General features: G+C 39.6%; 2 protein-coding genes across 6 annotated transcripts in view; one reads left to right on the top strand and one right to left on the bottom strand.

The window, feature by feature from the left end:
• LOC110397293 (thiamine transporter 2-like) overlaps positions 1–8,551 on the bottom strand; it is an 18,499-nt gene extending 9,948 nt beyond the window's left edge. For 2 of the 3 annotated variants that reach the window (XM_021393372.1, XM_021393371.1), the window contains exon 1: positions 8,475–8,493. The gene's annotated coding sequence lies outside the window, so the exon portion shown is untranslated. Of the gene's footprint in view, positions 1–8,474 lie in introns of all 3 variants that reach the window. The other variant, XR_002437676.1, reaches the window with a different exon arrangement.
• CCL20 (C-C motif chemokine ligand 20) overlaps positions 1–10,566 on the top strand; it is a 14,449-nt gene extending 3,883 nt beyond the window's left edge. The window contains exons 2-5 of one of the 3 annotated variants that reach the window (XM_021393382.1): positions 1,082–8,584; positions 8,839–8,953; positions 9,669–9,746; positions 10,058–10,566. In XM_021393382.1, the coding sequence (XP_021249057.1) occupies positions 8,497–8,584; positions 8,839–8,953; positions 9,669–9,746; positions 10,058–10,085 (309 nt within the window). In that variant the 5' untranslated portion in view covers positions 1,082–8,496 and the 3' untranslated portion in view covers positions 10,086–10,566. Of the gene's footprint in view, positions 1–1,081; positions 8,585–8,636; positions 8,677–8,838; positions 8,954–9,668; positions 9,747–10,057 lie in introns of those variants that run through there. The other 2 variants (XM_021393384.1, XM_021393381.1) reach the window with 2 other exon arrangements.

Consider the following 11,076-nt stretch of genomic DNA (forward strand, 5'->3'; position numbering starts at 1 on the left):
CACTTTGATTATTAGTGTGGTTCACAAGTTGGCTTTGAGCTCTTCGTTTCTTGGAAAAAAAAATAATAATTGAAACACATCTTCCTCTGTGCCTAATATGAAAATTTTGTTTAATACTACATTGATATGAACCACATGTTATTCATAAGAGTGAAAGATCGCTTTCCTGAAGTAACAAACGCAGTAAAAATTATTTTCTCAGCAGTGTCAACCACAATTTACTCTTGTGAAAACTGTTAGCTCCACTTGACCAATTAGTGAGCTAGCCAAGGTCTATGGGTTGGCTTGGGCCTGAAGAAAAGTTCATTAAGTCTCTGGAGATAGGGCTTGTGCCAACTCTCACTGATTTCTGACAGAAATGCAAAACCTCCTCTTTTTATTTCAGTTCAGTAGTTGTTCAAGTCTGTAACTAAACAAGCAAAAAAAAAAGTAGAAATCATGCTTTTAGTAGATCAGGAAGAGAACTAATTCTGAAGGTGAAGATTAATAAATACATTTGGAGGGCATTTTGGTCATTCACAGATGTGTGCAGTATGCAAATTCCAACACCAAAATAGGTCTCCTGGAATAATCTCTTTTCCTCTGATGGTTGGACCTGGGAATTTTGCCATCCTGTGTTTTTGTTTGTTTTTCTTTTGTGTTTTTTTTTTGTTTTCTAATGATATACTATTTAATTCAGTGCACACTTTTCACTGGTGCTTTAGACTTTCATTGCATAATTTTTTCATCTTCATTTAAGTAACACAAAGGAAATGATATTTTAGATCAAGCAAATCTCATTTGAGTTGGTTAATACTTTTAGTGACTAATGGTGACTTGCTGTGGATTGCCACAGAGATGGGAGGAAAAACCTGAGAGAATTTATAAGCAACTTCCCATGTTGAAAGATCACTTTCTGAGGCGTGTTCCTTTGTACACTTGACCTGTTTATCCTACAAACCTCCCACTAGTGGCAGTTTTCCTTTGTCCTGTCGTCATGGAAGGATATCTTGTTTCAGAGTAAAAATTTACATTTACACAACTCGGATAGGAAGTTTCAGCACCTCTGCTCTACTTTTTTTTTTTTTTTTTCCCCTCACAGTGCATCTCATGCTACAGACACCGTGGGAGAGTCTGAATCATAGCATCTGCTCAAGTCCTGCTGGAAGACCATGTATTGTGTCTAGACAAGTGCACATAACTAGCTGGATGTTTCATTTAATGTTAAATCTCGAATGACATTTGAGAAATTACATATGCATCATGTTGCTAGTGGATTCTTCTAGTAGATTCTTCTAACACTTTGACTCCTTGCCATCTCAGAAGGGTTTGGATAGCAGTAACCAAACACTTGCAGTTAGACAAATACTAGGTAGGCATATTTGTCCCAGAAGAGTGTGTAAACATAGTTTTTTTAGAGGCAGCAGTTACAATCTATGTTGTATGCTGATGCTATGGCTATCATTCCCAGGTCCCTCACTGAAAACATGAAGAATAAAAAGGACCGTTCTCTGGTCTGAGGAAGTCTGGATTTAAAAAGTCCAGGGATAAATGTTCTTGTTAAGCACAGTTCATTTGGAATAGCAGATTTCTGTCAAGCCCAGATTGGTTGGTTTAAAATGTCTTGTCTTAAAGCATAATTTCTGGCTCTAGTTCTTGGAGAACAATCCCTTGTTGTTTCCAGGATGCCCTGAAGCTTGTGTCCTGTGTGGCTGGGAACAGCACCTTCCTTAAAACGCCAGCCATGGGCCCCAGCAAAAGAGCACTGCTGCAGCTGGCAGGAGCCATCCAGTGGGCTGGCTAATGTTGTCCCAGCCAGACTTTGAAAATAAGGACAAGTAAGCTATGCTTGAAACAGACAAGGGGGAACCTCATAGAAGAGGAAGAAGACCTTTGTTTATTAAAGGGAGTTAAAGCAAGACCGTTCTTGCCAGCACCCAAAAATGCCTCTTACAGAAATATAGAGTTGAAGAGCTAAAGTTCAGAAAATGAGTTTTAAAGGCATAGGCTGATAAGCAAGGTGGTTGTGTTATACAAAAGAGTGTGTAAGAGTCATAGTGGAAGGACCTAGAGCTGTGGCTTCCTTGGGAAAAATGTAGGACAGAGGGAAGTCCAAGCCAGCTGTTTTGGGCAACCATGGTTTCAATCTCCCCGTAGGAAAGTCCCCATAATATACCTGCTTAGTGCTGAAAAGCTACGCTGATTGCAGAACTTGGGAAGGCCTTTGTCCATGGCCACTCTGCCAATGCTCTTGAAATAGCTATTAAATATTATTAGCTAATATACATACAATTTATTTGTGTTTTTTTTTCTATTTTGGCAATCCAAAACAAATAGTTGTTACTGGAAAACTTTATGCTAGTCTTCCTGTAATACAAGACAAAATCCTGATTGTGTCAAACATGTACTAAGTAGCCCAGGATGATGGAGTACTCTGAATGTCAAGTCTGGTAAAACCTTCAGTCAGTGAGTTCAAGGTCAGCCTAAAACTTTACCACTTCACATTATTTGGTTCTTCCTTCTCTCTCTCTCTTTTTTTATCTGTGTCAACTTGAGAAAGGAACTACAGGCTGCTAGAGGAAAGTTCCTTCATGTTTTATAAAATATTGTCTTCTAATTTTTAGACAAAACTGTCTTAGCTTCACCTGATTCATGAGCAGTTTCAGCTTACCTAGAGCTGAGTTTCTAACAAATTTAATTACTTTTTTTTTTGCCTGTCTCTATTCTTGTTTACAAATCGTGAAAATTTGGAAAATGTCACATCTCTCTCTTTCATAATCGCCAAGGCATAATGAGGTTTTTTCTACCTTTTATGAATTAAATATTTTTGAATGCATTAAATACTTCAAAATATTTTTAAGTGCAAACACACATTTGTTAATACTGGAAAGCAGCTTGATGTTCAGGCTGTGGATTTTGGCTCCAGCTACTCTCTTTATCCAGATCATTGCAGTCTGTACATTTCTGGAATATTCTCAACCATGCAACTGTATTAGAAAAGCACTGACAAACATGTGGAGAGGTGATGAAGTAAGGAGAAACTGAACTTGGTGAAGTATGATGACTCCTGTTCAAAAGGATTGCTGTGTGTGTGTTTTCCAGGATGCTATAAGATTGTAAATCACACTTTTTAAAGTGATTTCCTTTTTGTTTGCAAATGACACAGCTATCTCAAACCATTTTGGGTGATACATTCCGTGTCCTCTCTAGTGATTTCTTCCTTTCTTCTTTACCCTTGTAGGAGTTAGGCAGAAAATAAGCAGTCCTTGACTTCTTTAGTGGTCAGAAATATTACTTGAAATATATTCTTCTATTGTGCCTGTAGACATGTTTTTAGATTAGAAGGAAAATGGAGCTGTAATGAAGCGAATTTAATGTAACCTACAGCTCAGATTGGTAGGCAGCTTTTTTTTGACTAGTTTTTCATCCATCATTCCAATTTTATTTTTTGCCTTCAACTTTCAGAGGTCTACTTCTGTGAAAAGGTGATTGAATACCAAAAGGTGCTATAGGACAGAATAAAATTAGTTTTGAACTAGAGAGATCTGCCTGTAGAACACCGGATATTCAGCCTTTGGTCTTGTAGTTAGAAGCAACAGGCAACCAGCATGACGATAAATTAAATCAGACACCATCCTCTTTATAGCCTGCACTCTCATTAGATCAGAGGTTCATTTCTCCCAGTAGCTATATAATTTGTCTGTAATTGCATCAAACCATTTTCATTCAATATTATTTCTAGAAGTGTTCCTAACAAGGTGTAACACATACTTAGTGAAAACTGCTTTCTCCCCTCATATAAGGATTTTTGTCAGACAGTCATGCAAGTACTAAACTGAATGAAATTACTGTTGCATCACAACAGCGCTAGAGAGACTGAACAAGTTCTGTGTGTAACTTTTGTGCTTGGGATTTATTGTATATTTCATCACTGAAGATTATGCAATGTCTAAATCCCCTGTTTTGGCCCTGTTCATATGTTCCTTTGAACTGGTGCCTTCTCCTGCCCTTTGCTCTGCTTTAAGCAATTGGAAATTACAGAAGGGAGTTTCCTGTTTAGTTCTCTTTTTCCTGGTTGATCAGCTGTGTTGCTATAATTATTTATTTTCAGCAATCTATCCAAGGACAGTAACATATAATAAAATATCTCTTTGTGTAGACAGCTAAAAATGGAAGTTTTGATGATTTACCAGTCAATTAAAAATTGTCAATATAATTCTTACGTCAGACAGCAGGTAAAGATATAGGCAGTGTCTAACATTACTGTAGGTAAAAGATTTTTTAAAAAATTCTATTTGCTATTTGCAAATTTTTCTATTTGCTAATTTCTATTTGCTAAGCCCATATGGAAATGACTATAAGCTGTAGCATATTAACTAGTGATTATAAAATCCCTTTTCTGTGTTAATATTAATGGTAGTTAATGGAAATCAATGGTATGCTTTAAGCCTTGGACTTGTATGACCTCTGGAATCTCATAGCAGAACCACTTAGTCAAACAGGTTACCAGTGTGGGCCCACATTTTCAGAACATTTCAAGCTGTTTTTCAAATCATGTGCAGTTCTAAATTCCCCAACTGTATACAGATTCCTATGTGGAAGACTTTGCATGAAAACATGCATAGTCTCATTTACAGAGCTTCACGTGTACTTGGGGAAATCAGGTCTGTTTCTGTGCTGTTCCACTGCTCTGTGATGGGGGAGTGACGGGGCATGATTGTCCCCCAGAAATAGTGCCCCTTTTTCCACTGGTTCAGGGATGTTTATCAAGGTATAATTCTTAAGTTCCTTCAGAATTTCAGAGCATGGTGTTGTGGGTAAAAGCCCTTTGGGATAAAAGAGGAAGCACATCATGTGGAGACAACAGTCTCATGATGTGGGAAAGAGGGGACATGGAGGCTGTGGCTTTGCAACCAGAGCCTGAGAGCCGTCTCCCCAGATTTTGTGTTTTAATATCCTCAAACTGCTCAGAACTACTGTTTTTTCCAGTAAGAAAACAGAAAAGATAGGCTCTGTTCCCCTGGTGTTTCTGCTCCTTTTACAGCTCTAACTGAACTGCTCTGCAGCATCAGCATCTGGTCTGCCTTCACATCACCTTTTAAAAGACATAGAGTAGGAATGTGGCCTGCTTCCCCAACTTTCTTTCTGGCCCCTGGAACAAAAGAAAAGGAATTTTAAGAAGGTTTAAGATTTTTAAGGTCGAAAACTTTGTGGATCTATGCTTTGGCATTTTGTCCTACTGTGAGCATATAAGCAGGGAGAGAGAGCAGGGTTTGTGAGGATCTAAGGAGGGAAAATTGGAGGGGGGAAGCCAAAAAACTTGTAACAAAAGAAACGTGAGGAAGAAACAAGTTAGGAAACAGAAAGAAGAAAAGGACTGTTAGTCCTAACAGAAATGTCAGGAGGTAAAATAATAATAATAATAATAATAATAATAATAATAATAACAACGTGGGCTTGATTATGTCTTGGGGAGGAACTCAAAAGATCATGCTCAGGGCAGGGTTGTGTCCAGTTAAGTTTTAAGGTATTCAAACTGAGCTTTCACATCCCCTCCTGAACAGCCTGCCCCAGTGCTTCATCCCCATCACTGGGAAGATGTTTTTTCCACTGTCTGATACAAATTTCCCTTCTCACAGCTTGTGGCTGATGCCACTTGTTCTCAGTGCTGTGCCTCTCCAAAGTGACTTTTGGGCACAGCCCTGCCCATGCAGCCCTGTGGGCAGCTGCGGCCTCCCCCAACATGGTGGTGCCTCACTGAGGCAGCAGGGTGTGGGATGCGCACAGGGAGCACTGCTGGCCTGCACTCAGCATGCAGTCCTTTGCTGTAGGGCTGTCTGTGCAGCCCTCCAAACCGCATCAGTGTTGGGACATTAAACGCACTGGTCTTGGTCCAGTGCTGGCCACCCACATCTAGCTGTCCAGCAGACCTTCAGTGGCTGATCACTGCCTCAGAGCTTGAGAGTCTGGTTTTACAACAGTGTTTCCATTTTTTTGGGACATGTAAAACTTACCAGTTTTTTTTTCCTCTCTCTTCTCTCTCTCTTTTTTTCTTTTTCTTCCCATGAATGTGTTGTAAATGTGAAGACAGATAAGATATGGTTATGAGCTAGGTAAGTCAGGACCTGCCAGGCAACTTTCTTCAGCCATTTGCATTGCAACTTTTGTTGATTTTTAACTAAAATGTGCAAATAAATTGAGAGTACTTTGTACAAACTAAGTACTAAAAAAGAAACATTTTCTTCTTAATCTGAGGCCCTTATGATGACTTTTGTTTTACATCTTAATCTAATTTCTCATATCAAATGAGCTTTGAGGTAAAAGGAGTACACACATGACACAGCAGCCATCTGTGACACTAGGCACAGCACCAGCAAAGAGCTCTGATAGGAACCGGAGGTGGGATGGAAACTGCCCAAGGGCAGGGGTATGGGATGAGCACTACCTGGGTTACATCACTGCTGCAGTATCCAAACTGTTTGTATTTAATTAGGAGTAGGTGGGGGAGGGGGGTCAAAGCTCTGGTGTGAGAACTCTGACGAATGGATCTCCTTTTCAGAAAAAAAGTTTTACAAGTAATTTTTTTTAGCTTATTGCTTGCTTAGTGCTTTTGATGGTCATGAACAATCTTAGAAAATTCTCTTTCCAAAATGGCTGGAGGCTTTCCTAGTTTTGATGCTAGAGTGAAATAGGAGGGAGGAATGAGGCTTGATAATCCAATGCCTAATTTTCATATCTTATTGACAGATACTGGATGGTATGACTTCCTGCTTAAAAAAAAAAAAATACAGGCTGTCACTGGACAACCATTTGAAAAAAAAAGTGGGGATGATAAAGAATCCTTCATTGCCAACTTGACACTTCTTAGTATCTGTTAGTTTAGAAATAAATTATTCATGCTTAACTGTTACATTTATGGAAAGCAAAAACTGTCAACCTAGAGTTCTGTCATTTCAGTTGTTAACATTCTGGTTAGGTATCTCGTTGCGTTGGCTAGTGCTGACAGCTAGTGCATAGAACAGTTCAGGAAGCATGCTGAGAGCATTGTGCTTTTAGAATGCCCTGTAAACAAATATTTGATACGATACAAAAAGTAGTTTTTATATAGAAATATGGGATTTTTATTGCCTTTTATTTTCCTGTCCCTTGACCACTGGCAGTGGCACTGAGCACAAGCATTCCTAACTTATGATGTGAGACCTCGTGTGTGCTGCAAGGCATGCACCATAGCTGTATGAGCTTCCCTGAATTCTGGCCATTATATAAGTAAATGGATTTATCTGAATATAAATCTCTTCTAGAGTTGAATTTTATCTTTAAAATTTAACATTTCTAGTAAGGAATAACAGGAGTGTACACTTTGTGAGTGGTGCTGACAGTCTATGAAGAATAGGGGGTATGCAATTCTGAACAGACTATGACTGTGTCCATGAGTTCTAACTTAGGAGAAGCTAATTAAAGCTCAAGTTACTCTGTAACTACCTGGAGCTGGCAGCGGCTCCTATGTACCCCATCTGACCAGGATGTGGCCTGCAGCCATCACATTCCTTTCACATGGGTTACTAAATGGCACTGGAAACAGTGCAATCTCCAGTTGCAGCTCAGAGTGTACTTGCCTCTCTGCATGGGTTTTTCCCCAGTCCATGCAAGGCACTTTAAAGTTTGTGTGTGCTTTGGCTGAATGTTCAGGAGTAATCAATACTGGAGTGCAGTTTGACCTGGGTAGGCAAGAAGACACAACTGTGACTTATGAAACAGTGTTGATGTGTTCAGAAGAGTACTGACTCCATTTCCAGTGGAATAGTTCAGATGTGTAACAAATGGGGAGAAAGTGATGACAGTGAGTATCTGGTACAAGAAACTCTAAACAAATCCATTTCTATGCATACACAGTAGATCCCAAGAAGTTCTGCACTCTGGAGCTCAGAAAGCAGTCATCTGGAAAGTCTGATGATACTGTGTTGGCCAGCCAGTAAATATTAATTTAGTCCTTTGTCATCATTAAGGATAGTTACTCATCTGCTAAGAGTATACCATACTGAAATGAACCCATCTGAACTAGGCCCACCTCCCTCTGCCCCCAGGTTGGGTTTATTAAACTAGAGCATAGAAAAGACACATCTTTTCTAAGTAATATTTGGTTACCTACATTTGACTTTCTTCATCTCACAACCCACACTCCTACCCCTAAAAATACATGTTTCACCCACAGAACCATTACCTCACAACCTTTTATTTCCTCCTCTTTTGGGTTGAATCTTATAACCTACTTTAAAAAAAAAAAAAAAGTCCCTAGCATGCCGCTATCTCTGGTTATAGAATCAGGAAGGAGTGCTCAGGTTGTATTGGGCATGATGGAATTTGCCGTGGGGAAACCCAGTGATGATAGTGGAACCCGCCCGCGTGTGAATTCCCATGGGTCTGGCAGCTGCTTTATAAGCAGGTGGAGAAGAGTTGAGGCTGGCAGTACAGGCAGGCAGTGAACGAATACTCACTGGAGCACAGCTGCTGCTTGGAATGAAAATGTCTGGCTTCGGCACCAAGAACTTGATTCTGGCTTCTCTGCTGGGGCTCCTGTTGCTGCTGCTGTGCAGTACCTCCCAGGGTGAGTGAGCTTGGGCACTCCGCCCCAGGATGCAGTTCTTGTGCTACTTTGCACCATGCCAGCTACGCTAGGGTGTGCATGCTGGCAGCAATGTGAGGGAGAGGGGGATTAATTCAGCAAAGTACACTGCCTAATCCAAATTTTCTGTTGAAGGGGAGCTAGATAGTTAGGGAGCCAAACAACGGATAACCTAGGCAGCATGGCAACATGGTCCAAATGGGTTTTATTGACATTACTGTTTTTTTTTGTTCCAGCACAAAGCAACCAAGATTGCTGTCTGTCTTACACCAAAGCCCGTCTGCCTCGGAAGGTCATTAAGGGCTTTACTGAACAGCTCTCCAGCGAAGTCTGCGATATTGATGCAATCATGTAAGTTGCTTTTCAGAAGATCCTGTTGGTTTTTTTCTGACAGTCATATTTTAACCTTTGGAAGTCTGCTGGGGTAGGAATAATTATTTGAATTGTAGAAATGTGATTTTTCAGTAGACAGGGACTACTAACTCATAGGACAGCCATACAATCATTCTACATAATAAGTCTGTTTAGGAATCACTGTGCAGACAAGGATGTGCTTGACCCTCCAGCTGAGGTACCTTGCCAACACAGAGTGTTTCCTTGCCAAAACATTGCATAAACCATGTAACAAACTCAAATGAGACTTCTTAATTCACAGAGATCAGAATTTTTTCCATGAAGTTTTAGCCCTCCTAAATGTTTATGTGACACCTTAGCATGACAGCAAATATTCTTTTCAGTCTCACAAGTTATTTCTTGTACCTGGCAAAGTTCTTGATCTCAATAATTACAACAAATTGAACACAATTTTATGTTGCAAGAAACAATCCCGAAGACTGAAGGTTACATTACATTATATGTAAGCTTCATTGGAACACTACTACATTGTTAATGTAGTATTGAAGGCATTGTGGAGCATCCTGTATCAAACCAGTCTTTTCAAAAGCAAGTGCTATTGTGTATTACATAGAGTAACTATGATGCACGTTCTTGATTAAATGCAGCTTCAGAGCATTTGCTAGCAGTGATTTCTAATGTTTATTTACCAATCTCTTTATTTCTTTTCCAGTTTCCACACCAACAGGGGACTGAAAGCCTGCGTAAATCCTAAGGAAGACTGGGTGAAGAAGCATCTTCTTTTCCTGAGGTATGGATCTAAATATCTAAATACTACTAGGCTGATGAAAACAGAGTATATACAGACTGTATAGCAGTCTTTCTCTTGCATCTCCACATCTCCTCAAGGCTGCTTCTAATGGCAATCTGAACTCAGCCTTTCCATCTCCTGTCAGACATGGCTTTTCCTATTTAGAGTTCTCCCAGGGACAGTCATATCACTTGTCTCTTCTTCTACCTGAGCTATTCTCTCAGTAGGTGCTATAGGTTGTAGAGAGAAACCTGTAGTTAATCTGTGGCTGAGGTGATAACTTGTGTGTATTTTCTTGTTCTTTTCCACAGCCAGAAGCTCAAGAAGATGTCAATGTGATATGGCTCCAGCAGGGAACTAAACGCAGACGTGGCTGAAGAACCACCTGGTTCAACCTCTTGGTTGAGGTTGTCGTGTTGTACACTGTTGTGTGCTTACTCACCACTATCTCTGGCTTCTTTGGAACCGTTGAACTTCTAGAGTTGATTCATATTGCATCACTGTTTTGCTTGAATTAAGCATTTTGTTGAAGTTTCTATGTTTACTAACATGACATGAGTACTATTTAGTAAAGACTACATTAAGCTATTGTACAGAACATGAATTGTATAAGGCTTATTGTGTAGTATTATTGTGTTGCTCCGCATTTGTAAATCTTTGTATAGGTTATTTATTCTGTTTATTTTGTTACTTCTTGGCACTTTCTTGTGCCAAAATTTTCCTTTTAACTGTAGTTATTATAATTTTTAGGCCATTGTTTAAAAAACTGCTTGTGGGAAAAAATGAAAACTGGAGTTAAAAATAAATATTAAAAACTGCACTGTGTAGTAAGTTTATTTTTGTTATTAAAAAAGGTGAGTTCACCTTGAGTAATTATTTCAGCTGGTGCTCAAGAGCAAAGGAATTTACTTCAAGTGTATTCACACCTGTTAAAGCCACAGCCCACCTTGCTCTGTTTGCTCTGTGGTTAGCTATGAAATCTATAGTGCACAACTCCTTTCACTTCTCCATGGAGTGGTTATATATGAAGTTTTCTTTAACATGAAGACCTGTTTTTAGCTCAATCTCACATTAACAAGACTTGAGGGCATTCTTTTACTGGCTTGTTCAGGAGAAACCTTACATCAGCAAGCTTCTACCTCATTCACTGGCAAGGCTTGTGATTACAGTAAGAGTCTGCTCTCAACTTAGTCATCTCTAGAGGAGAAATTTGCAGCACTTTCTTCCCCTTCATGTTTCCTCACATGTTAGCATACTGAGATATTCCTGGAGCAGGATCTCTTGGTGGAGGTCTGCAGCCACTAGCACATTATAAATGATGCATGATAAG

Source organism: Numida meleagris, chromosome 4 (assembly GCF_002078875.1).
Source record: "Numida meleagris isolate 19003 breed g44 Domestic line chromosome 4, NumMel1.0, whole genome shotgun sequence".
In the NCBI taxonomy this organism is placed as follows: Eukaryota; Metazoa; Chordata; class Aves; order Galliformes; family Numididae; genus Numida; species Numida meleagris.